Below are 24,403 nucleotides of genomic sequence, written 5' to 3'. Positions count from 1 at the left end.
CAGTTTAATTGTCACTTGGTATCTTGCTTGAGAAACAGATTCTCATAACTCTGGGCAAGAGTAAAAGTAATGCTGCTGTTTTTTCTGAGCTGTAATTATTTCCAGACGGCTAGTCTTTTCCAGCAAAAACAACTGAGAGTCCAGCAGTACTTTAAATACTTATTGCGCCATAAGCTTTCATGGATCACAGTTCACTTCCTTCTTTCCCTTCCCTGCTCTCTCTTTTGTGAATTCCTCCTTCCTTCGTGAGTAAATCACAGGGCAATATGACTCATCAGAGTTTTGGTTAATTACTATTAGCTCTGCATTGCACTGGAGAAAATTTCAATTTACTCTTAAACTTCCACTTATTTATTTATATCTTCATATCCCATGGAGACAAACGAAGGATAAACAAGAAAATATGCAGATCATTATTGAACAAAACACCCACAGAAGATGGCAAGGTAAGGGTTTAAACAGGCAATTATTAGGAGTATGCACTGGCATCAAGATTTGGTTTGGGTCCATATTTGGTAAGGGGAGGGGTGCCTCCTAATCCACCACAAAACTATTCTATGTATCCTACTCAAGAGAGACAAAACTGAGAAAAGAGCAACAAGCATGTGAGTCCAATGTGCTTATTCCCATCAACATCCTTCCCACAAACCACTGTGATTAGACAGCCACAGTGGAATAGTTCCCTCTGATTAAATGCCCTGTGTCCTTCACAGTGGGCTATCCTTCTCCTCACCCCTCTCCCCCGGCCCCAGCTTGACCAAGGACATTTCCTATTAAAATGGTTTTGCTTTTTTGCAAAAGAAAGAAAGAAAAGGTCTGTGGTGTTTTGGGTTTTTTGCAAGCAAGGAGACAAAGTGCCACAAGGCTTAGGGGATTTTGTGGGATAGGGAACTTGCAGAGATCCTATCTCATCTTGGGTAAACCCCCCAAACACTACAATCCACTCTGATTCAACTCAAGGTTCATATCAAGCATGAGCAATTGAACTTGCTTTCAAAAATACATGCCCTTTGCAACAGATCAGTGTGTTAGTCTTAGGCTGCAGTTATAAACACCCTTATGATGGAGTAAGCCCCACTGCACATATTAGGGCATCTGAGAAAACATGTGTAGCAAGGATAAGCAGCAATTTTGCATTCCCTCTTGGCCAACCCTCCAGAGGTCACATCTCTGTGGTACATGTAATCAGAACATGAGGCACACCCCATACTTTCTCTCACACATACACAAAGTGTGCGCACACACAACACATACCCTCCCCCACATGGACACACATACCAGGCATGTAAGAGTCTCACTTTTCCCCACCCCAGCAATTAGGGGTGGACAAAAGCATTTCAGCGTTTTTCAACCCTACTTGCCAGAGGGAAGTGTGTGTGTGTGTGTGTGATCTTCACAGAGACTGCAGGTAGGGAAGGAAGATCACATCTGTGAAACAATCAGGCTTCAAAAAAAACAGCCTACCACTGGCACCCGTAGACGTCTGTTTTCAAATCCATTTGCAGCACCATTTTTGGTAGGGGAAGATGCTCAAACTGTGGCAGGGAATGAAAGTCCATACACAGCTGTGATCTTCTCCTGAAAATATACCACCACCACTAAACTTCAAAACAGTCTTCTGTTTCCAGTTTCCTACTGCTGGTGCACAGGTGTGCATTGTTAAACACTTGTGTTTGTGTATATTTACCTGCAGCACTGGTGTAACATTATGTAATTTTTCACAGTCATAGTTCTTGATAACACTATGCAATTGCTGTCACAGCATTTGAAAGACTGAGCCATAAGTCACACTTTGTTTTAAAGGAAAGAAATGTAATTGTCCACAAAAAATTCAGACGGAGGGACTTCACATGCAATACATGGGAGTTGTTATGCACTTGCTGGGAGAGTTTCAAATGCCCAAAGGGAATACCTCTGTTGTGGAGATATGAATAGTTCAGTTGGTTAGACAAGGTTCTGATAACACCAAGGTTTCAGGTTTGATCCCTGTATGCGACAGCTGCATATTCCTGAATTTCAGTAGGTTGAACTAGGTGAGCCTTATGGTCCCTTCCAACTCTATGATTCTATGAAATAGTGCAGCTGGTTTGATATCACTTTTAGTATCCCACATAGGGGCGCCAGGTACTTAAAAGGCTCAAAGCATTGACTTAAGACATAAATTTGCATATGCTAATATATTTGTGTAAATTTAGATTTTTGAAGAAATTATGGTTGTGATTGCCTTGCCCTTTGCAGCCTGCCCAGCCTCCCTGTATGTTTTTTTTTTATTGTAATTAAAAAGGAGGAGGAGGAAAGGGCAGAAGATTCAGGGTTCAGGTCCTCTAGATAACAACCTAAAAACATCCCAGTGGACACCCTGTGTACCAAAATGAGCTGTGGAGAGGGGAAGATTCCGCCAAAGTTTGCAGACATTTCAAATCATGTTTTAATTGATATGGCTTTTTCCTGGCCTAGATAAAATTGCTTGAAATTGTGTAGAAACTACTTTGCACAAGGGACGCGGGTGGCGCTGCGGGTTAAACCACAGAACCTAGGACTTGCCGATCAGAAGGTCGGCGGTTTCAATCCCCGTGACGGGGTGAGCTCCCATTGCTCGGTCCCTGCTTCTGCCAACCTAGCAGTTCAAAAGCACCCCAAAAAAGTGCAAGTAGATAAATAGGTACCGCTCCGGAGGGAAGGTAAACGGTGTTTCCGTGTTCTGCTCTGGTTCGCCAGAAGCGGCTTAGTCATGCTGGCCACATGACCCGGAAGCTGTACGCCAGCTCCCTCGGCCAATAAAGCGAGATGAGCGCCGCAACCCCAGAGTCGGTCAAGACTGGACCTAATGGTCAGGGGTCCCTTTACCTTAACCTTACTTTGCACAAAGGGATTTGTATAATAAAAACTTGCCATGTGAACTGGGCAGAAACTATAGCCTAGTATAACTTACAAAACATATCTAGGATTACAGAAGCAGGTTGTGGCAACCTACTCTTCATATTGTTTAAGCTTCTTAACGTTTCTTCCAGAAGTGGATAATTCCATTTCCCGCCCGCTGTTGTGGGAGTGGTGTCGTATTTGCTCCAGGGAGGGAAACAAGAAAATATTTCAAGCAATTTTCCGCCAACATTAAATTTCAAAATTTATTCAAAATTTATTCCATTTATTCAATTCACCCTCTATTTAAACCCTTTTCTTATGAGGCAATAATGAATATTTTTATTTACAGACATATTTGTGGACATATTTTAAAGCCGATTTTGAGGGGGCCCTCGCCTGCGCCCCTGGCAGGGGCCCACCTCACCACCCCCTAGCTATGGCCCTGCTGGGAGTGGGAGTGGCCCAGGCTTTCAGAAGTGTATATAAGCAGTTGCTTTGCCTCTGTTTCCCAGTTATGTAGTTCAATAAAGGTTCTTGCTGTTATTACTGTGTCTTGCCTTGTGGGAGCCCACCTACTGGATCTCATGCATTTAATCATACCATGTGCCAAATAGCAGGAGGGAAAGCTTAAGTAGTGCAGAGATATGTATCTTAAAGTAACACCAAGGTACCCTGGGAAAAAGGTGGGAGAAGATGGGGGGGTGGCAGATTAAAATAGCAGACCATTCAAGGTGAGTCAGGGCAAAACAGAAATATGTCATCTCCACCATCCCCACCACATTAAAGTGGCCCTTGGGATTTTGTTATTTATGTTATGGCATAACGTTTGGTTCGGCTGTAAGTTTGCACTTGACAAGAATGTTAAACATACATGCCTGAGCCTGCCTCATACCAGAAGCTACTCTCTGAACATGACTCTGAGAGTTCCTACCGCTATTAGATCACAGAAACTGCTACTTTAATTATATCAAACGTGCCAAGAACATGCTTGGAAAGGATGTATGTACTATTAAGCTCCACCCTTGAAGTTCAACAAAGATTGAAAACAATGAAAAGCTACGTAAAAACCTCCCTAGATTAGCATTAAGGCATACTTCAAGGGAAAAAAAACATGTAGAAAAGACAAAAATTGCTTCTCTTTCAGGCATCCCTTCTTTTTCATGAAACATTGAACATGTCATTGAGGAAGAAGGTCTGCTCTAAACCATGTTGGAAGGGAAATATCTCTTCTTGCGTTACAGAAAAATCTTCCAAATGCAATCTGATATTTAATTGAATGTTTCTATTTATTTATTATTCAGATGCTATGTGATATGAATTAAGAACTCTGCATTTCTCTACATGACTAGTCCTTCCCTTCTGCATCTTTCTTTCCCAGGCTGTTTTCCTCAGTTCGGCCCCAGTGGTAAGCAGTTTAAATATTGCATGCTTAAATGTGTGATTAACAAACACACATGAGCAATTTGTCAATTACAGCTCACATTATGACCTTTCTGCTGCTTAACTTACTACTGTTAATTCTGCATCTGTGCAGCAAGTTTTGTGGATTCTGGATTGAGTCCCTTCAAAAACCGCTTCCTTCCATATTGTTCTCTGGAAAAATCCCACCACTCCATCCCCTTTGAAACTCCTGCATATAACATAAAAAGGTTTGCTGCCTCTCAATCAAGCATGCACTTTCTTCTTGAGCCTTCCGTTCCTTACAGTTCCATTAGCTGTTTTTCTTACCTGGCTGCTGTTCTTCCATGTGGCTCCAGAATTAAGCTCTTTTGGCAGCACTGGGTGGCTGGTGATGTGATTCACTTTTGCCAATTAAGAAGCAGAGTCCTACACAAGCTACGGCTGCTTTTTCCTACACTTGTACAAGGACAACAATTTCACCTTGAAAACAACTGGTGTTCGTTTGCCCTATCAACGGTGGGAATGCAGGAGGGGAGAATGAAGCAAATTTCCTAAATGGAAATAGCAAGGTGTTTATTCTGTCTCAAGAAGCTTTGTACAAATTCTTTCTTAGTGAGCAAGGTGTCCCAACATCTTGAAAAACCTGACTGACTGGATTAACATGGGAATATACCGCTCTACAAGAAACTGGGGGCGGGGAGAAGTGTTCCCAAATTCTTCCTTTTCAGTTACAGAGCTCAGAATTATGATGACAAGACATAAGATGGGAAAGTATACAATGTAAACTCTAAATGACAGTGCTCTAATTTGCACCATCTAATCCACATGAAATCGATTAACAGTGGACACAGCATACTCAAAGACCAGTGGTTTTTTTGTGTGGTTTTTTGCTAGCATGTGTAAAAGAACACTTATTCTCTTTTGATTTAAGGTTTTATGCATGTTGGGATTGTCCCCCCCCCCCGCCAATTTGGACATAAAACAATCAACAGATTATATTTGTAGCATGAAGAAGAGGCCCTCTCTCCAAACAATTTAAGACTTGCAAAATTTTTCTGCACAAAAAAACTGTAACAAACATGGCTGGGTTGGTACCACTTTACAAACATGACTTGCAAATATTAGTAACACAGTTATACCATATAGCCAAACAAGTAAGCTACTTTCTTCTTCTGACAATGTAACATTGAAGATGTCTTTTTGAGGCTTACATTGTGGTTATGTCCTGTAGTGTTTTTATTTCCGGGCAGAAATATTTTGATAGGCTGTTATTTCCCCTACAGGAGACCAGGATTCAAATCCCACTTTATCCACTGACCTATTATGTATAAGCCATTGTGTCTCAACCACAATTTCTTACCTGTAACATGGGAATCTTACCTAAATTTCTCATATTTGTGAAGAATTAGAGAATAAGTTGTTTTTTAGTATATGGATTACAGATTCAGTTTTTCCCCCCACTCAAAAAACTCTGCTAGGTTTGTGGGGGCTCCATTCTCTTTCCCTTCTTCTCTCTTCCAAACCAACTATGGAGATTGTAAAATTACATATGGTGGCAAGAATTATTTAATGGTGACAACTCCACATTGTTCTTGTTAGTGCACTTTCAATGCTGTTAATTTTTAACCATGGTCCTTGTTCTAATATACATTTGACTATATAGACGAGCACAGGTCAGACAGTTGCATGGCTAATGTATAAACACATCCTGAGTTCTAGAAATAGTGATGTTCTTCTTCCTCAGTTGCAACCAGAAATAATGAAACACTCTGAGATAAGCTACATAACAGGCTCTGCACTCTGAATGGGGGCATTTGGGGCTATTTGAAGCTGACTGTGAGTTTGTACAGTTGACCTGGGGGGAATTGCCATGATTTGAGGAGAATATTTTGATGAATGACACCTCCGTGTCCCACTAGACAGGCTGCTTAGATGGAACAATTCATCATATTTCTCATATGCTACATGCATCATTTTTTATAGGTAGCATTGTATTTGGAAAAGTAAACCTGCCAAAAATAATGATTACAGCTGCAAGCAAACTCAGGGGCATTGCTATGGGAACTATCTCACATTTTAGATCCATTTAAATGGTTATGGGTCAGGAAACTGTTGAATAATGTATCTGTAAAACAGATCTACACTTAGATGCTAACCTGCCAACAGATATATACACAGAGGAAACCACTGCAGCACAAATAAGATGAAACAGCTTTTCTTTCTGCTGTGCTACAGAGCTTGGGATTAGCAGCTGATCTTGACGGACAGCTTCCCTCTGCTCAAGTCCTGTGTATGCCTGATATAAGATACAACAGAATCAATAATCAAAACCCCCAATACAAACCCTTTACACATTCTGCTTGGGATTCACATGTTACTAAATCTATTCTGCAAACCCATGGCAACCTTACAGCATCCAAGTACATTGTTTATACTTAATGACATTTTCTCACAATAAAATGGGATATACCCTGTTGCGCTGTGTTGTTTATTTGAAAACAACAACACTTTAGGCCACTTTTGGAGGCAATTTCCAGCCAGAGTGGTTTACAAACACAAAACAGCATGAAAAGCAAACAATAATACAAAAAGTTTAAGCTTTAAAAAGCTTAAGGTTCTTAGGGAAAACTCTTCTTAAAAAATACACCCAAAGCCATCACCCAGCCAGTAAAACATCACTCCTAGAACAACAAATGAAAAAGAGATGCTTCAATGTCTTCCAAAAACCCTGCAGCATAGTAACCTTGCACAGATCTGATGGAATGGAATTCCAAAGTCATGCAGGCACCGTAGAGAAGAACCTCTCTTTCCTGTCGACTTCCACCTACGCAACCTAAAAGGTGAATATGTCAGGGAGCCTCTGAATCAGATCCTAAAGTGTGGGCAGGATAGTGCAGGTAGTCCAAAAAGGAACTCAGTGTCAAACTGAGGGCTTTCAAAGTAAAAAGCAGCACTTTAAATTGAGCCCAGAAACACACCAGTACATAGCACACTAATATGACAAGGGTGCTTCAGGCGTTGACTGCCTAGCTTCCAAGGATTCTGGCAAATTCTGAGTTTCTGAAATGTTTTTAAAGACAGGCCCTTGTGTTGTGCATCACACTGTGGCAAGGTCAGTTCTCTCCAGATAGGGCTGCAGTTTGTGTACCAGCTAAAGATGGTGGAAAGCACTGCTGGCCACTGAAACACCACTTGGTTTGAATCCAGCAGCACTGGCAAAGGGCACGCTTGGCCTTTATGGGAGAATGTCTCAGACATTCACCTGAAGGTCCTGATTTTGATTTTTGTTTTAAAAAGTGGTGAGGGAAGCTAGTAAAATTATGAACGGTGGATTGCGTCCAATTTTTGTATGAGACAAGTTTAATGTTGGTGGCTACAAACAGCTGAGCTTCCACTTTCTGTGTTTTAAACATGCTCATGATGTGCATAGCCCAGTTGGTTAAAGTGTGGTGCCAATAACACCAAGGTTGCAGGTTTGATCCCCATATGAGATAGCAAATATTCTTGCATTGCAGGGGGTTGAAGTAGATGATCATCAGGGTCCCTTCCAACTCTACATACAATCTATGATTCTATGGCAGTGGAAACTTCATTTCATCTTATTCCTTTCTCATGTTTTTTCTTGCAAAATCTCTGTTCGCAAGGCAGGTTGGCTAAACAATCCCATACCATCAGTTCTCATGAAAGGGCAAGTTCCCGGACCAAACATAATGATGCTGGAATTAAGGTTTCTAAAAATTATCTCACAGTTATTGTATGTTAAGGGAAAGGCTATGTGTACAGATCTCCTTCTCTTGCCCTTCCTTGGTATATGTTATCACTCTTTTGAAAGTGTTTCGCTAGAATGCTATAGAAACCTGATGAGCATTTGCTATCCTAAGAAGTAACTCAGGTTTCCTTACAGCACCCCTAAGTACTCCTTACTGTCAATGTTGGACCCCACAAATCCTGAAGCCAGCACTGCATGAAGATGCCCTTCTGTGGGAGTGCTGTGGAATGACATCCAGATGGCCCCTTAAAAATTATCACCTGAAGGTGGCAATTTTAGCCACACTGGAAATAGCCACATCTGAAATGGGACTCAGGTGGCTTTAAAGGGATAAAGGTAAAGGACCCCTGGAAGGTTAAGTCCAGCCAAAAGTGACTATGGGGTTGTGGTGCTCATCTCGCTTTCAGGCTGGGGGAGCTGGTGTTTGTCCACAGACAGATTTCCGGGTCATGCAGCCAGCATGACTAAACCACTTTTGGCACAATGGAACACCGTGACAGAAACCAGAGCACACGGAAATGCCGTTTACCTTCCCGCCGCAGCAGTACCTATTTATCTACTTGCACGGACGTGCTTTCAAACTGCTAGGTTGGCAGGAGCTGGGACAGAGCAATGGGAGCTCACTCCATCACAAGGGTTCAAATCGCTGACCTTCTGATCGGCAAGCCCAATAGGCTCAGTGGTTTAGATCACAGTGCCACCCACGTCCCTTATGGAGGAATAAGTGTCAATTACAATAATTGAAGTAGCATAAGATGCTGAGAACAAACAACAAAGGAAGGCTACCACCATTATGGCATGGAGGCTTGCTATGGGCATCTCATACTACAGGAGACTGAATGAATGGACCTTTAGTCTGACCATGCAAGGCAATTGTTACACTCTCAAAAGCTGAATTATAAATGCTGGGTATTAAGAGCTAGATCACAAAGAGCAGTGCATAGCTATTTTTATGATCAAAACCAGACGGAAATGGTGCCGCCAGAAGTTATTCTGTGCTCTTGCTGATTCACACAAGCACTCCTTCCTATGGTCTTTCATATCACATGCAGAATATTAGTGGCATTTGCGGGTGTGAAATGGCCCAGATAATGTTCAATATAAATCAGAGCTGCACTGAATAATAAAAAAGGAACAAGTGTAGTACAGAAGGATTTCCTTTTGTTTGCTTTTTTGGCTCTTGCCTTTGCTTTTTGTGCCAGCAAGTCACTTCAATTAGTATTCTAGCATGAGCCCGGTACTTTAATAGTGTGGCAGAGGAAGTTGCATATTAACCCTTCTCCTGTGCATATGCTGTAGCTTAATATGTTTTGCTTGAACTGCAATTGAATCGCGCTCTTGCCCATCTGCAATTACTCTTCAACAGACATTCATTTTGCATTCACTGCTGAAGACAAGGGTTGACTGAAATGTTCCTTAATTAATACGTAGCTGGTTACTAAACATACAGACAGAAATGAAGAAAAACAGTGACATTACTGAGATAAAACTGGCAGTTTTGGGGAACCTGAGTCCTGCACGTGTCCATAAAACACAGATGGAAAATATCTCAGCATGGAAATAAAACAGAAGAAGATGCCAACATAGTTTAAAGGCCAGATGCAGTATTAACTCATCATGTCCAAGATCTAAACTTAGCACAGATAAGACTATGTTTCCTCAGTTATGTCTTTGGGAGGGGGGCAATATATTTCCTAAGGGCAAGAAATTGCATTTAAGATATCTTTCTTGAGCTGCATATAGCTTACTTTTCTATTAACCCTTTCTGATAGAAGTACGGCGTAATAGAAGTTCTGATATGATAAGGTGAATGCCATGCTTCAATTTGTTGCTGCTTCTTTAAGGGTTACTTACGTATGCGGTAATAAAGCTGCTGTATCTAAAAACTGACTGGGTTACAGATGTTTCCATGAACCTGGCTGATACACTTTAGTTCCTAACACTTTTTAACATAATAGCCATTACCCTCTTCCCCAGTCAGTCTTGCCACTAGCTACTGTGGACCACAGGTGGATTCCCTTGAGCCAGGCTTACAGGCAGTTCTGGTCAGCTCCTTGCAGAATTCTTCTTACTGTCTTATACGACCTCACTGCCCATCTTCAGCTTAAGGTTAATGATTTTGCTCTTTTAAGGCAGACTATTATTTTCAGCCTGAATAGTCTCTTTCCCATCTGCTTCTGCTTCACCTTTAGCCTCCAGCTGCTTCTTCTCAGCCAGTCTCACCCTCTGTCTTCTTCATATCTGGTCAGCAGTCTCTATCAGTATGAGTAGATTAGTCCTATTTATGTCCCAGCCTGTCTGTCCACCAGCTAATCAGATTTGAGAGGCATAGAGTCCTCCCCACCAATCAGGCCACTTTTCCTGTCCAATGCATAATTAATAATTTCTGCCCAATAAGCCAATCAGAAGTGTAATTTACAATACAGTGGTAAATCGAGTTACAAACGCCTCAGGTTGCAAACACTTCAGGTTACAAACTCTGCTAACCTGGAAGAGTTACCTCGAGTTGAGAACTTTGCCCCAGGATGAGAACAGAAATTGTGTGCCGGTGGTGCAGCGGCAGCAAGAGGCCCCATTAGTGAAAGCACGCCTCTAGTTAAGAACAGTTTCAGGTTAAAAATGGACCTCCGTTAAGAATTAACGAATTAAGTTCATAACTAGAGGTACCACTGTACTCTCAATATTGCAAAACCAACCAACCAACCACTTTCCAACAGACGAGTTTCAGGTACTTACATAGTAGCCCTTCTTCTTCTTCTTCTTCTTCTTCTTCTTCTTCTTCTACTACTACTACTACTACTACTACTACTACTACTATCACTTGTAGCCGAGTAAGATAGTCTTCCATGAACATGGTCTTAAGAATTCTGCATCCACACATCCTTCCATAGTGGGGACATAGGTTTCTGAGTGGGAGTTAATCATGGTGATGGTTTGCCAAATGTGCCTTCCTCTTAGCACGTTTCTCCTTTTTGTCCTGAGTTTGAGCATCTTCAAAGCCCATGACACCTTTGGTAAAGGCTGTTCTCCAATTGGAGCGCTTGCAGGCCAGTGTTTCCCAATTGTCGGTGTTTATACTACATTTTTAAAGATTTGCCTTGAGAGAGTCTTTGAACCTCTTTCGTTGACCACCGGCATTATGCTTTCCATTTTTAAGTTCTGAATAGAGTAGTTGCTTTGGAATACGATAATCAGGTATCCGAGCAACATAACCAGTCCAACAAAGTTGATGTTGAAGAATCGTTGCTTTGACATTAGTTCGCCTGTCTTCCTAAGTGACATGTAAAAAATTTTGGAGACACCACTGATGGAATCTTTCAAGGAGTTGGAGATGGTGTTTATAAGTGGTTCCTGTTACACAAACATACAGTAAGTTTGGTAGTACAATAGCTTTGTAAACAAGCATTTTGGTTTCCCTGCAAATGTCTCAGTCCTCAAACACTCTGCACTTCAATCAGGAGAAAGCTGCACTTGCAGAGCTCAGGTGATGCTGGATTTCGGCATCAATGTCAGCTCTTGTGGAAAGATAACAGCCTAGGCAGGAGAAGTGAGCAACACTTTCCAACATTACACCATTGAATTGGATTTGTGGCACTGCAGAGGGATTGTTTTGTCCTTGTTGGTGCAGCACTTTGGTTTTTTGGATATTGAGCGATAGGCCAAGCTTTTCATAAGCTATTGCGAAGATATTTAGGATGACTTGGAAGTCATCCTCTGAGTGTGCACACACTACATTGTCATCAGCATACTGAAGCTCTGTGATGGAAGTTATGGTAACCTTACTCTTTGCTTTCAGACCAGTCTCAGGTACTGACATAACAGCCAATGACCAGCCATTAACATGTACTTAGTATTTTCAAAATCAACCATTGCATTATTATTATTTTTAGTATTATTTATTGAATTTGTATAATGCCCTTCATCCACAGATCTCAGGATGGTTCACAAAATAAAACCATAATATAAAACCACAAAATACATATTAAAAACAAACAAGAAGCCAATAATTCCCGCCTCCCACAACACTTTTAACAGGGCATCGGATGACCCTACATTAAATGACCCTACATACACATACATTTTAACTAAATCAAATCCTGCTTGGGTAAGTACATTTTTTTACAAAATGACTTCTCCAAACACCCTTTGGAAAATGCATAATGTAGCAGGACTGCTGTTAACGAGTGTTGGCCCCTTAGAACACATTACACCAGTGCTGAAGGAGTTCCACTGATTAACGGTGAGTTTAGATACAATCTTCAAACTGCTGCCATAGACCTTCCCATCCAGCCTGGCTAGGATATACCAGGGGCTGATTTCCCCATGATTTTTTTTCCTGAACATTAAGTTATTTGGTTAGAGCCTACTCCCAATGCCATCTTTATCAGAAATTAGTTTGTCAGCAATTAGGTGTGAAATATTCTTTCTAGTGGCACTTTCACTTCAGAGTTTCTTTTATCAGAAAGGCCGCAGGACTCTTTATCTGTCTTTGGAAAACAAATTAAAACTTTCCTGGTCCACTATGCCTTGGGTGAGAACAGGAAGTTTAATATTAGTTATGGTTCTGTTTTTCTTTCCCATTTTGCTTTCTCTATACTGCTTCCCTGTTTTATTGTGACACTAATATTTTATTTTATTGTATTATTAATTATTTTATTAGTATTTAGCATTACTGTAAGCTATCATGCAGGCCTATGTGCAGGATATAAATATATTATCATAAAACTATAGGCTAGAGGAAAAAGATGAATCTTCTAATCAGAATCTTAATTAGTATGAGATAAGTTGCTGGAGAACTAAAGCAGACAAGGCTGCTTGCCAAAATACATATTAGATTTTGCCAGTGGGGCATATAAGGAAGGTCTGGTCTTATGGAGGGAGATGGGTAATAAAGACAATTTGGATCATTAGTACAATTTATTTCTTCTTGCCCCCCACAATTGCTATAGTAACCAGAGCCTTTAATGTATTTATCTTCAAAATATCCCTGTGCTGCTTCTGGAGAAATGTTGGATTTGATTAAACAAAAGAATTAAGGCAGAGAGCAAATGCAGATGAAGAATGGAGAATTGGCCACAGAAGCTGACTAGCCCTAGATAACTTCTCTCTTGATTTAGATTACATCAACTCAAATATAGCCTGGACCTCAATTATCTGAACACTAGTAAGAATAGGAAGTTTAGGTGTAGACCAGAAAAGGCTAACCTGTGGCCTTCCAGCTGTTGTTGGGGTGCAGCCCAATAGTAGTGTGCCAAATATTTCTTCCAATATTTTTTGTGACTATTCTCCATCAATTATTGAGAAAAGAAATTACATTTGAAAATTATCAAAGGGGAGGGAAAACTTGTGGATTTGTCATCCACATTTACTTTACTTTCGACACAGATTTCGAGGTTGTGAGTATCCTCTCTCTCATTCCATAAATCATCTCTTTGATGGTCTTCAATCTGCAGCCTTCCCAAATCCTTGGCTTCCTGTCTGGAATGTACCCTGACAGCCTACCAAGTTTTCTGCACTTTAGTTAAAGCCCATCACTAGATAAAGCCTACCATGAGGCTTTTTTTCATACCAGGGAGTTTGGAGAGGCAGGAAAGTTGCAGAGTGCTGGAGAAATATTTAATGGGATGGTGGGAGACACACGCAACACCCTTGGCCACCTTGCAATGATATAGTAAGCTCGATTTTGCACTCACCTATATACTAAAGCAATTCTAAAGCATGCTGGGGGTGGCATAAGTTTTGGCATAGCACTACTTCTTGGATTCAAGTATTAGAATGGACCAAACCATGCAGAAAAGCAGTTCCAGACATGAATTGGTCCTGAGGCTGCTGCTTGCTGGGAGAACTTGGGCCAGTCACTATGTCTCAGTCCAAAGGTAGCTAGTATTGTTCCTCCAGATGTTATCAAGCTCCAGCCAGGATAACCAATGGTTGGGGCTGATGGGAATTTAATCTGACAATATCTGGAGGGCATATGTTGGCTATTTCTGTCTCATCCTAACTTACCTCACAGGGTTGTAAAGGGTAAGAACCATGTACATTACCCTGAACTCTTTGGAAGAAAGGTAGGAAGTGCAATCCTATAGGATAACATGTGCAGTTCTTCAAAATGTGGCACTTTTTGCCTTTTTGTGTGTGGAAAGTTTGATGTCCCACTTTCTGCTTGTAAGGAAGGCAACAATTCTAGAAATATCTTATCTTTACTCTCTAGCTGACTAGTTGCATATCCACCTCCTTGACAGTTAGATAGTAGAAGAAATACCGTATTTTTTGCACCATAACACTCACTTTTTTCCTCCTAGAAAGTAAGGGGAAATGTCTGTGCGTGTTATGGAGGAAATGCCTACGGGTGGCATGCCTACGGATTTTTCTTCTCTAAAAACTACATGCGTGTTATGGTCGGGTGCGTGTTATAGAGCGAAAAATACGGTAACTTTCTTTAGTATGAACATGAAGAAAACAAATAACTGGAAGGGAATACAGTTTGGACTGGTTTAGTTTTAGCATGTACAACAACACACTGAGTAGTTTCAGAAAAGTCACGGAGAAAGGAATTCTAAATGGGTGTTTTCTTGAAGAAGGCCATGTACATAAAAATATCTAAGAGATAGAGCAAAACCAGGAAAACAACATGACTTAAACTATCCTAGGTAACTGAAGAAGATGCTCTGCTGCATCCTAATGTTATGGGTGTCATATTTCACACACAAAAACTCCTAGGAGTATACTAAAGAAGTTAGCAATTGCTTGTAAAATAAATTTATGTTACAGATAATGGATCATTTTTTTATTGCACCTGTACAGTTGCTGAATAAATAATTTAGGAGGGTGGCAAATTATTAGATTTCTATCCCAGAGAAGCTAGAATGTATTTTGCCAAGTAACCCAGAATTCTGGGGCCTAGAAGCTTGGGAAATTAAAATAAGTGTTCAGACATAAATCTTTTCCTACTTGTTAAAAATGTGGCATTCCTCATTCAACCAGAACCTCAACTCAGGTCAGCAAGTGAAGATTTTTATTTCACTAGAACTATCTAGGAACTATCTATTTCACTGGAACTTGTCTAGGAAAAAAATACTGTACAACCAGGTACTTGTTAAACTATAGTAAGAATTTTAAAAATATGATCAGCAAGATAAATTTTGAGCCTTGGGGCAGGGAGAGAGAAAGTCACTTGTACTCACTTTAGTCCTGCTCAAATGCTCATAACATCCCCTATTAGAGGTATCTCTATCTCCTACTCCTGCCCTGCAGAACTAACAGCAACTTCAATTAACTAGCACCACAGGCCTGATTCAATCGCTTCCCCAACCAATGGCTGCTTTGAAGCTTTGAAGAAAGCATCAGTACCACTGATCTCCATCATCTCATCTGGTTGGGCCCTAAGATGGTAAGGGGTAAGTCTTATATACATTTTTACACAAATTTCAGAACGATAGACATCACAACAGAATTCATTATTGATTTTTTTGCTGTTGTTCCATAACTTTTCCATGTTCCTTTCCACATGAGCCACAAATATTTGACATTCTTCCTTGGGAATAAAGGAATAATTCTACCATTCCACTCATTTCAGCAGTCCCTGTGCCTTTGGCAAGCAGGAATACCGATCAGCATTGCACAATAGCATCATAGAGACATGGCTCAATGGCTATATTAGGGAATAGGAGGCGTGGAGAATGGGGCAAGGTTCCATCTAATGAAGTACCTGTCATGCAGTTTTGTGGCTCTGAGTTTTTAATGCCAGGCAGCCTTGTGCCAAGAACAGTAGTGAGGGGGGTTCCCCTTACAGTAAACTACATGAAAGCTAGAAAAAGGTCAGGCGCAAATGACTCTGGGGTTGCGGCGCTCATCTCGCTTTATTGGCCAAGGGAGCCGGCGTACAGCCAGTCATGTGGCCAGCATGACTAAGCTGCTTCTGGCGAACCAGAGCAGCGCACGGAAACGCCCTTTTCCTTCCTGCTAGAGCGGTACCTATTTATCTACTTGCACTCTGACGTGCTTTCGAACTGCTAGGTTGGCAGGAGATGAAAGCTAGAGATCTAGCTTAATCTAGGCCCTACTCGCTTTGCATGGTATTCCATTGTTACTGCAGTACAGGTGGATAGTGTCATTATATGATTTAGCCACCAGGTGGCAACTGTACACACACACACACACACACACACACACACACACACACACGACAGCCAGAAGTTTTCTGTTGCCGTTCTTTTTGGAGGGAGACAAAACTTGCCTAGTTTTTCTTCTTTCTGGTATGTGCATTAACCTTCCATGACAAGGCACAAAACTTTTCTTGAGCAACAACAGCTACAGTTATGTCACAGGGTGTGGTGGTCAGTAATCACACGGTCCAAAGTTGGAGTTAACACTTGATGAGCAAAAACACAATCTCCACATACTTTTCTGAGTGTCAGGCCTAATATTCCCAGTGGGTCTTCTTCCAGGAAATCAGTTGCCAAGACTAAAGGTCCCCACCTTCCCACAGCTGTCTATGTCTCCTCCTCTCAGGGCTTTGCCCAAGCAATTGGAGACTGTATGTCTGTGTACAGCCAAACTCTCCTTGACCTTTTCATGCCTCTCCTGGTTCTGGGAGGGAGCTTGTCACAGCAGCAGGAGGAAACAACCATGACTTTTCACCAGCCTGACTTATCTCTGCCTCTAATTTCAATTTGACCTCACTAACTTCAGCTTCCAATTCTTGACCTCTCTGCCACAGACTCTCCCTGCTCACTAAGCCCTGCTTCTGCTTCTGCTTCTGACATATCCTCTTTCCAGTCTTCTCCCTCTGACCTCTCATCACTGTCCCACCATCACTCCCTGGGCTCTGAGCTTTCTTGCCTTGGTGGTTCCACAGCTGGTTCCTCCCACCATTCCTTTGTGTCCAACCAGCCCATGACAATTTGAGGGAAAGAAAGTATCAGTTTGCCTGGTTGCAAACCATGCATTCAAAGACACTGATTTTAATGGGACACTTTCTTTCTGGATTACATCCTGGAGTACAACCTCCAGCACAGGTTGATGTTATAGATTCAACAACAACAGCAATTGAGAAAGCAATGCAGCAATGCAGAAGGGTAGCATAGACATTTTAGAAATAAACAAGTAACAAAATGTCCATGAGTTCACTTTCTCTCTATGGACAGTTTTTAAGAAGACAGCTTGATTCGATTATAAAACCAGAAGACTGACTCAACCCACAAAGAAGGAAGTGATGCCATGCCAACTTAGTTCCTGAAACATACTGTAGCTCTGTTTCATTTTTACATTTCTCTCTATAGCAGGGGTCAGCAAACTTTTTCAGCAGGGGGCCTCAGACCTTGTGGGGGGCTGGACTATATTTTTTTTAAAAATAGTGAACGGATTCCTGTGCCCCACAAATAACCCAGAGATGCATTTTAAATAAAAACACACATTCTACTCATGTAAAAACACCAGGCAGGTCCCACAAATAACCCAGAGATGCATTTTAAATAAAAGGACACATTCTACTCATGTAAAACCACGCTGATTCCTGAACCGTCCGCGGGCCGGATTTAGAAAGCGATTGGGCCAGATTCGGCCCCCGGGCCTTAGTTTGCCTACCCATGCTCTGTAGAGCCTGAACTGAACACATACTAAAACCTAACTCCCACCCTATTAATCAACTTCAGTTTGATTAGGGTCAATGATCAGAATGAGCAGAAATGTAATGAACATACAAAGGCAATAAATTTATTTCAGAGGCTATGGAAAATGAACTTGCTCATGTGAACTTCCAAGTACCTGAAGTCTTTTTAAAACCAGGTTGATTGCTTGCACATTCAACCTCACTTAAAAAAATTGTGTTGACATTTACCAAGACTTAGGTTTGACACAGATAAACTACAAGACTTCCTGAACACCAATGATAGTTGCCTATATAATTTTGCTACATTTCAACAAATAACGGTACTTGACCTAAGCATAATACAAATGGCAATAGATACAATCACATGTCTATTGACTTTTGCGTTGTTAGAATTTGAAACAAAGATGATAAATAATTCACACACTATCCCTTTGATAAATCTGAACAGCTCCTAATACCCAGTCTCTTCTAATTCCATGCATCACTAGCAAATATCACACACATCAGTTGTTTGTTGTCTTTGCTTCGTTTTATTTCCGTTGACAACTTAGGCAGAAGTAAACGGTTTCATGATTGCAAGGAAGACTCATGTCAATTACGTAGACAGACCTGCACTATAATTTAGAAGAGTTAAATGCCAGGTTCATTTTACAAAGTAGAAGGAGAAGATTGGAGTAACATTTTTGTGTGTGCTAAATTACAAAAAGCAATTTTTGTGAAAATTTTATGGGGAAAGAAACATTTGTAACTAAGGCTGGAAAGTTATAAACCACAGTTAAGGGAAAGCAAAAGCTTCCAAATTCCTTTTCTTAGGCATGTGGGAAGCCAAAGAGGAGAAGGAACAGCTTGGAAGCACAGGAAGAGGCTAGGCTCATTTACGTAATGTTAAACAAGGATTTAGCCGTCCATCTGAATGCGGCCTCTGCCTATTTATGAGGGTATGCTGAATGTGCCTCAGAGGTTGTTTTGGAGTGGTACTCTGCTAGTTTCTCTTTTGTGGCAGCTGGATGAGTCCCTCTTTGTATCACTTTTGATGGCAGCAAGTGGCATTTTAACATGGAGTATAATTGGTTACGGTTGATCGATGCGACCTTCAGTTGGTACTGTTTTGTCTCTTTGGTGAGTCATAGTTTTGACGCAGCTTTACTAGACTGTTTTGTCATTGTTCTGTTCATTTGCTCTTCATTAATCATATGTCACCTGCAGCAGCAAGGGTTGAATCCACACCGGCAGAGCAATCCTAGCTCCAGCAGTCTTGTCCCTCATGGTTGACAGCAAAGGAAAGTGGGAAGGGAATGCAGGGAATGTGGGGAGGGGAGGCAGTGCCAGGCTGGCACAGTGACCGGGCCCAGATCAGACCCAATGCCAAATGGCATTAGCTTGGCATATAAGGGTTTGGACTGCAGCCTAAGTCATGCTTAGAACAAGCCCATTGAAATGGACTTCACACTTGGTAATCCTTAAACCAGTCCCTTTGAAATCAGTGGAGCCTAAATTAGTCCCTTTGGTTTCAATGGGTTCACTCTTAAGCATGACTTAGGCTGCAATCCAACTCCCAGGTTGTTTGAAAAAACAGTTGATTTAAAAAAATGTAACTTAATAAATAAGCAAACAGCTCTCTTATGTTTTATCTGTGAGAGACAGTTAACTACTTTCCCCCTTACAGACAGAGAATACATTTTTTTTCTTACTCATCATGCCTTTTCTCTCATGCTTTGGCAGTCAAATTAAGGCATGGCAAAACTGGGAAAGCAGAACCGCTTCCTCACTACAGCAAACTGCATCTTTCTCCTACTGTCAGTTCCTGTATGTTACTTCTTTGTTAAACTTACTTCCATGTCCTTTTCCAAACAGGACAGCTTAGATTTAATAAAGTACACATTTTATTGCTTTATTTACTGATACAGTTATTTAAAAGAGCAGAAGAGGGTTTGTGACTAACCTAACTCTTCTTTATTTCAGTGGGACTTGCAGCCTGTGCATACACCATACATTTAGAGCACGTTTTCCTCCAAGAATCCTGGAAATTGTAGCCAAGGGTGCTGGGAATTATAGTTCCGTGAGGGGTAAACTACAGTTTCCTCAATTCTAGGGGATGGGAGGTGTGCTTTAAATGGAGCCATAGTCAGGTCTGCAGCCCATCTACTCAGAAGTAAGTCCCGTTGGATTCAGTAGGGCTTACTCCCAGGGAGGTGGGGTTAGGAGAACTACAGCCTTGGTCGAGACTTTTGCTGGATTGTTACCCTCAATTTATATATCGTAGCAGTATTTTAAAGAATTGGCTTTCTCACGGGGAGAAAGGTGGCGCTATTGAGTATTTCCAGATCATCTGTTGCAAAAAACAAACAAACACAACCATGCCTTTAGGTCTCATTTATCCTCCCAGCTTATTCTTCCGTCTTTTCTGACTCACATTTATCTGGAAAAGTGACAAATGATCACTGAACTTTCAACTCCCAGACAAAAATAATAAAAGCAACAACCAATGATTCCGGAACAACCCTGCATTCTTTCCCAAGCCCATCAAAACGCCCATGGCCGTCAGTTTTCTTTGCGGATGTTCCGTTCAAATCTCAGATCAGCATTTTGGAAGCAGAGAGGGGAGCGAGACTAGCTTTGGGGAGAGAATAACGGCGAGGTCTTTCAATTCAGGATTAGAAAGAAGACTTTCCCCCCCCAGGCACGGGACACTATCAGACCCAGCTGAATGGTGCAAGCCAAATAACTCCGCGGAACGGCCTGCAAAGGAGCTGGAAAGAATACCGAAGCCAAACTTTCCGAGTTAACTTTGTGATGCCTGCGCCACTGTCCAAGCTGTTGACACGCCGCTTTAAAAACCAAAAAAAAGGGTGAATCAAAGGGCAGCCAATGAAACGGGAACCCACCCTTTCCTCTCTCTCTCTTTGGGGAGAGACTTTTAAGACCTGATTCAACTCTCCCTGTTGCAAAGCAAGCTCTGTCGCCTTAGCTCGAAAGTGCTGTAGTTGAGACGCGCTTCCTCCACCACCTCATTTCCAGCATATTTAAAGCACGCCTCTCCCCTGGGATCTGTAGCTTGCTGGGAATTGTAGCTGGGCGTGGGGGGAAACTACAGTTCCCAACATTCTTTTCCCCCGAGGGGGGCGCTTTAAATGCACGGAATGTACACGTGTACACACACACACACAAAATCCTCCTTACTCACCCATCTCCCCATCTTCTTCTTCCTCCCCCTCTTCTTCCTCGTCATCTTCCTCCAGCTCCAGCAACACACCCTCCTTCTCCGCATTCATCTCCCCAGAAGTCCGTCGCTGCTGCTGCTGCTGCATTCCTCCTTTCCTGCAGATAATATGGAATAATCTCCAGGAGGAGGCAAGCAGCCCCGGGGCTCCCGCGACCAGAGAGCCCGCCTTCCCCTCTCTGAGCGCCGCGGGGAAAGGAGAAAGGCGGGGCGGCCTGAGCCAGAGCAGCGGGCTGGGCTGAAGGCGCCGCCCTCTTGGCAGCCCGCCCGGACTGAGAGAAAGAGGCGGGAAAGCGAGAGGGGAGTTTCCTCCCGTTGCCATAGAGACGGGGCTGGGGTGACGGGGCTTCCCCCCACGTCCCTCTTTTTCCTTCAGGTGCGCGTGGTTCCCCTCAAGTTACCTCAGCCAGGGGGCTGGTCGAGCCCGAAGCAGCAGCCAGCAGCCCGCTCCAAAGGGGTGGCTCTCGCGCTCTTCCCAATAGGACCTTTTTTTTAAAAAAAAAAAATTAAAATATAACTTTATTAAATAATACAATCAAATTTCCAGACATATCTGCAAAAACACAATTGTTTACATATTTGCCACACATAAACTGTGAAAGAAGATAGAGAGTAAGAAGAAACGAAAAAAGAAAAAAAGGAAAGAAAAGGAAAAGAAAGAAAATGCTGTTTTCCATAAACAGTAATTCCAAAATTACACTTGCACACATTGTAAAATACAAATCTTAATTAAAATATCTCAAAAGACTTCCACCGCCTAAACCACACTTCTTTTGTTATTTAATTCTCCTATACCTCTGTTCTTCACTTCCATCCCTTTAGATCCCTTAAAGGTAAAGGTAAAGGTACCCCTGCCCGTACGGGCCAGTCGTGTCCGACTCTAGGGTTGCGCGCTCATCTCACTTAAGAGGCCGGGAGCCAGCGCTGTCCGCAGACACTTCCGGGTCATGTGGCCAGCGTGACGAAGCTGCTCTGGCGAGCCAGCACCAGCGCAGCACACGGAAACGCCATTTACCTTCCCGCTATAAAGCGGTACCTATTTATCTACTTGCACTTAGGGGTGCTTTCGAACTGCGAGGTGGGCAGGAGCTGGGACCGAACGACGGGAGCTCACCCCGCCGCGGGGATTCGAACTGCCGACCATGCGATCGGCAAGTCCTAGGCGCTGAGGTTTTACCCACAGCGCCACCCGCGTCCCTTAGATCCCTTAGAATCTTCCATAATCCATCAAATTCTCTATATCCTTTATAGTCCAATAGGACCTTTCGCAGAACTGTCGGCTTGGAAGGGACCCTGAGGATCAGAGTCAGGGTTCCCCAAGCTTGGGTCACCAGCTGTTTTTTGGGGACTACAATTCCCATCACCCTGACAGTGGGTCCCCGCTAGCTAGGGATGATGGGAGTTGTAGTCCAACAGCAGATGGAGACCCAAGGTCGGGAAACCCCTGGATTCTCGTCCAACTCACTACAATGCAGGAAAAGGCAGCCCCCCCAAATATAAGTATATCTCAGGATCACTATTTGAACTTCCGCCCTACTGTTACACAAAACGCGCTGTTCTGCTTTGCTCCCAACCAGCTGCCTTCTAAAGAAGAGCCATTTCTGAAGAAATTCTCTGTGCGGGGGAAACTAGAAGTGCACAGAGTTGTCTACAAAAAACAGGCACATGATAGCTGCACACATGCCTTTAATGCACGTTATTATTTTCCCAAGAATCCTAGTAGCTGAGGTTTGCACCTAACAAAGCTGCAGTTCCCAGCACCCTCCACAAACTACAGTTCCCAAGGGTCATCTAGTCCAACCCCCTGCAATGTTTTAAAATGTATGGTATGTACACAGAAGTTGATGCTGACTCTGGAGCGGTTGGTGCTGATTCTTTACCGCTGCTGATTTTTGAAGCTTTGGGTGTTAGGTTGCTTTTACTGTCCCTCTGTGTTTGTGTCTTATTTCTATTACATATTTGATATCGCAATCTGTCCTGGAGGGTATAAAAACTATGTATCTAATAAACATATGAATACCATGCTGTGTGTTACATGGTGGCTGCTTTGGCAGGGGGTAGACATTGCTGGAGGCAAAATGTGTCCAGTCTCCACCCTGAAAATGTAACATTAGATTCTAGAGAGTCTCTAGAGCAGAACAGCTGAACCCCGGGGAATGGCGACTTCAGCAAGTCAAGATAGCAAAAATTAAGCAACAAAGGGACATAAGGACTGATTGTGAATTCTGCTGAGTTCATGGAAAATCAAAAGAGCATTTTTGTTAATCGTTTTCCAGTGGATAAAGCATGATTTCCAAGAGACTGATGGGAAAAAAAACATTCCTGTGACTGGGCCACATTGCCCAGTGTCAGAAACTGATTCCCAGTATTTTCATTGGCACTGCATCAACGTATTAGAGGAAATTAAAATGACTGTGTATAGAAAAACGGTGCGAAGCAGCCATAACCCAATTTAGCATTGTTTCCAGTTGTGTATAACCCTCCAAGGACTTGTTAATTTTCATGCCTCTGTGCAAGTTCCAGTATGAAATGATGACAGTCTCTTTTGCCCTCTACTGAACTGAACTGGTAATAACAACTGACAATAAAATTTGCTGCTGATCATATAGGGAGAATGCTGAACCAACGTGTACTGTAAAGGTGCATTGCAGGATTCATGCTTTCATCATGGTGTGTGTGTGTGTACATCCTATACTTCCAATTGTATGCTAACACAGCCACAGGGCCAACCCAACGTATTTTGTTGCCTGAGGTGAAGGACAAGACCACACCCTGCAAGCCCATCAACAGAAACAGACTAAACTGGCAGCTGAATCTTAGTTCAGCACTGGTGGCAGGACAGCAACCTTACTGCACCTAAAGTTAGCAAGGGGTTGCAAGGCACACACAGCTCTGCCCTCTACCACCTTCCTGCCTCTGCCTGCCTCCCAGCATCTTCAGCCTGAAGCAGCTGTCTCACCGTGCCTAGCAGCAGAGCCGGCCCTGTGCAGCCAACTAAGAACCTTTTCTGACACTGCACGGGAGCAATGTCCTCAAACCCAACAAGCACCCGACATCCACTTAAAACACTGACCTTCTAAATAAATGCAATCATTTTTATAGATAATAGGCCTTGCAGAGTCACACCCATTTAACCCAGGGAGCACCTAACCCAGACCCGGCCCTGAAATAAACTAGGGTCAGAAATAATGTTTATTTAGGGGTTGGTTGTTGTTTTTTAACTAATTAAACATATATTCAGGCAGGAGAAGGAGGAGGTGATGTGGGCAGATGATCACCACCAGCAGAGTTTCAATCCTGTGGGGTGCTGCTTAGCAAGGAAAGGTGCTTGGGAAGCAGCACCCTGCAGAACTGAATCCCGAGGGCCAAAGTGTGTGTTCCTTCACAAGTATCTTCATGTAGCTTGACATGCCGGTATGCCAGTCAAAGCCACGCAGGCCCCCTGACACAACAGGTACTGCACAATGTGAAAGGAACATTAGAAAATGGGTAAGGTAAAGGTAAAGGTGAGGGACGTGGGTGGCTCTGTGGTTTAAACCAC

The 24,403-nt window shown here is 42.5% G+C and overlaps 1 protein-coding gene across 2 annotated transcripts in view; it reads right to left on the bottom strand.

Moving 5' to 3' along the window:
* Positions 1 to 21,147, bottom strand: part of ANO6 (anoctamin 6) — a 69,849-nt gene extending 48,702 nt beyond the window's left edge. Inside the window, exon 1 of one of the 2 annotated variants that reach the window (XM_053404753.1) lies at positions 20,827 to 21,147. In XM_053404753.1, coding sequence (XP_053260728.1) covers positions 20,827 to 20,950 — 124 coding nt within the window. In that variant the 5' untranslated portion in view covers positions 20,951 to 21,147. Of the gene's footprint in view, positions 1 to 4,590; positions 4,821 to 20,826 lie in introns of those variants that run through there. The other variant, XM_053404754.1, reaches the window with a different exon arrangement.
* Between the last annotated feature and the right edge of the window lie 3,256 nt (positions 21,148 to 24,403).

The sequence above is a fragment of the Podarcis raffonei genome, chromosome 10, assembly GCF_027172205.1.
Source record: "Podarcis raffonei isolate rPodRaf1 chromosome 10, rPodRaf1.pri, whole genome shotgun sequence".
Classification (NCBI taxonomy): Eukaryota; Metazoa; Chordata; class Lepidosauria; order Squamata; family Lacertidae; genus Podarcis; species Podarcis raffonei.
The sequence above is the reverse complement of the archived record's forward strand: the minus strand, read 5'-3'. Positions and strand labels throughout refer to the sequence as shown.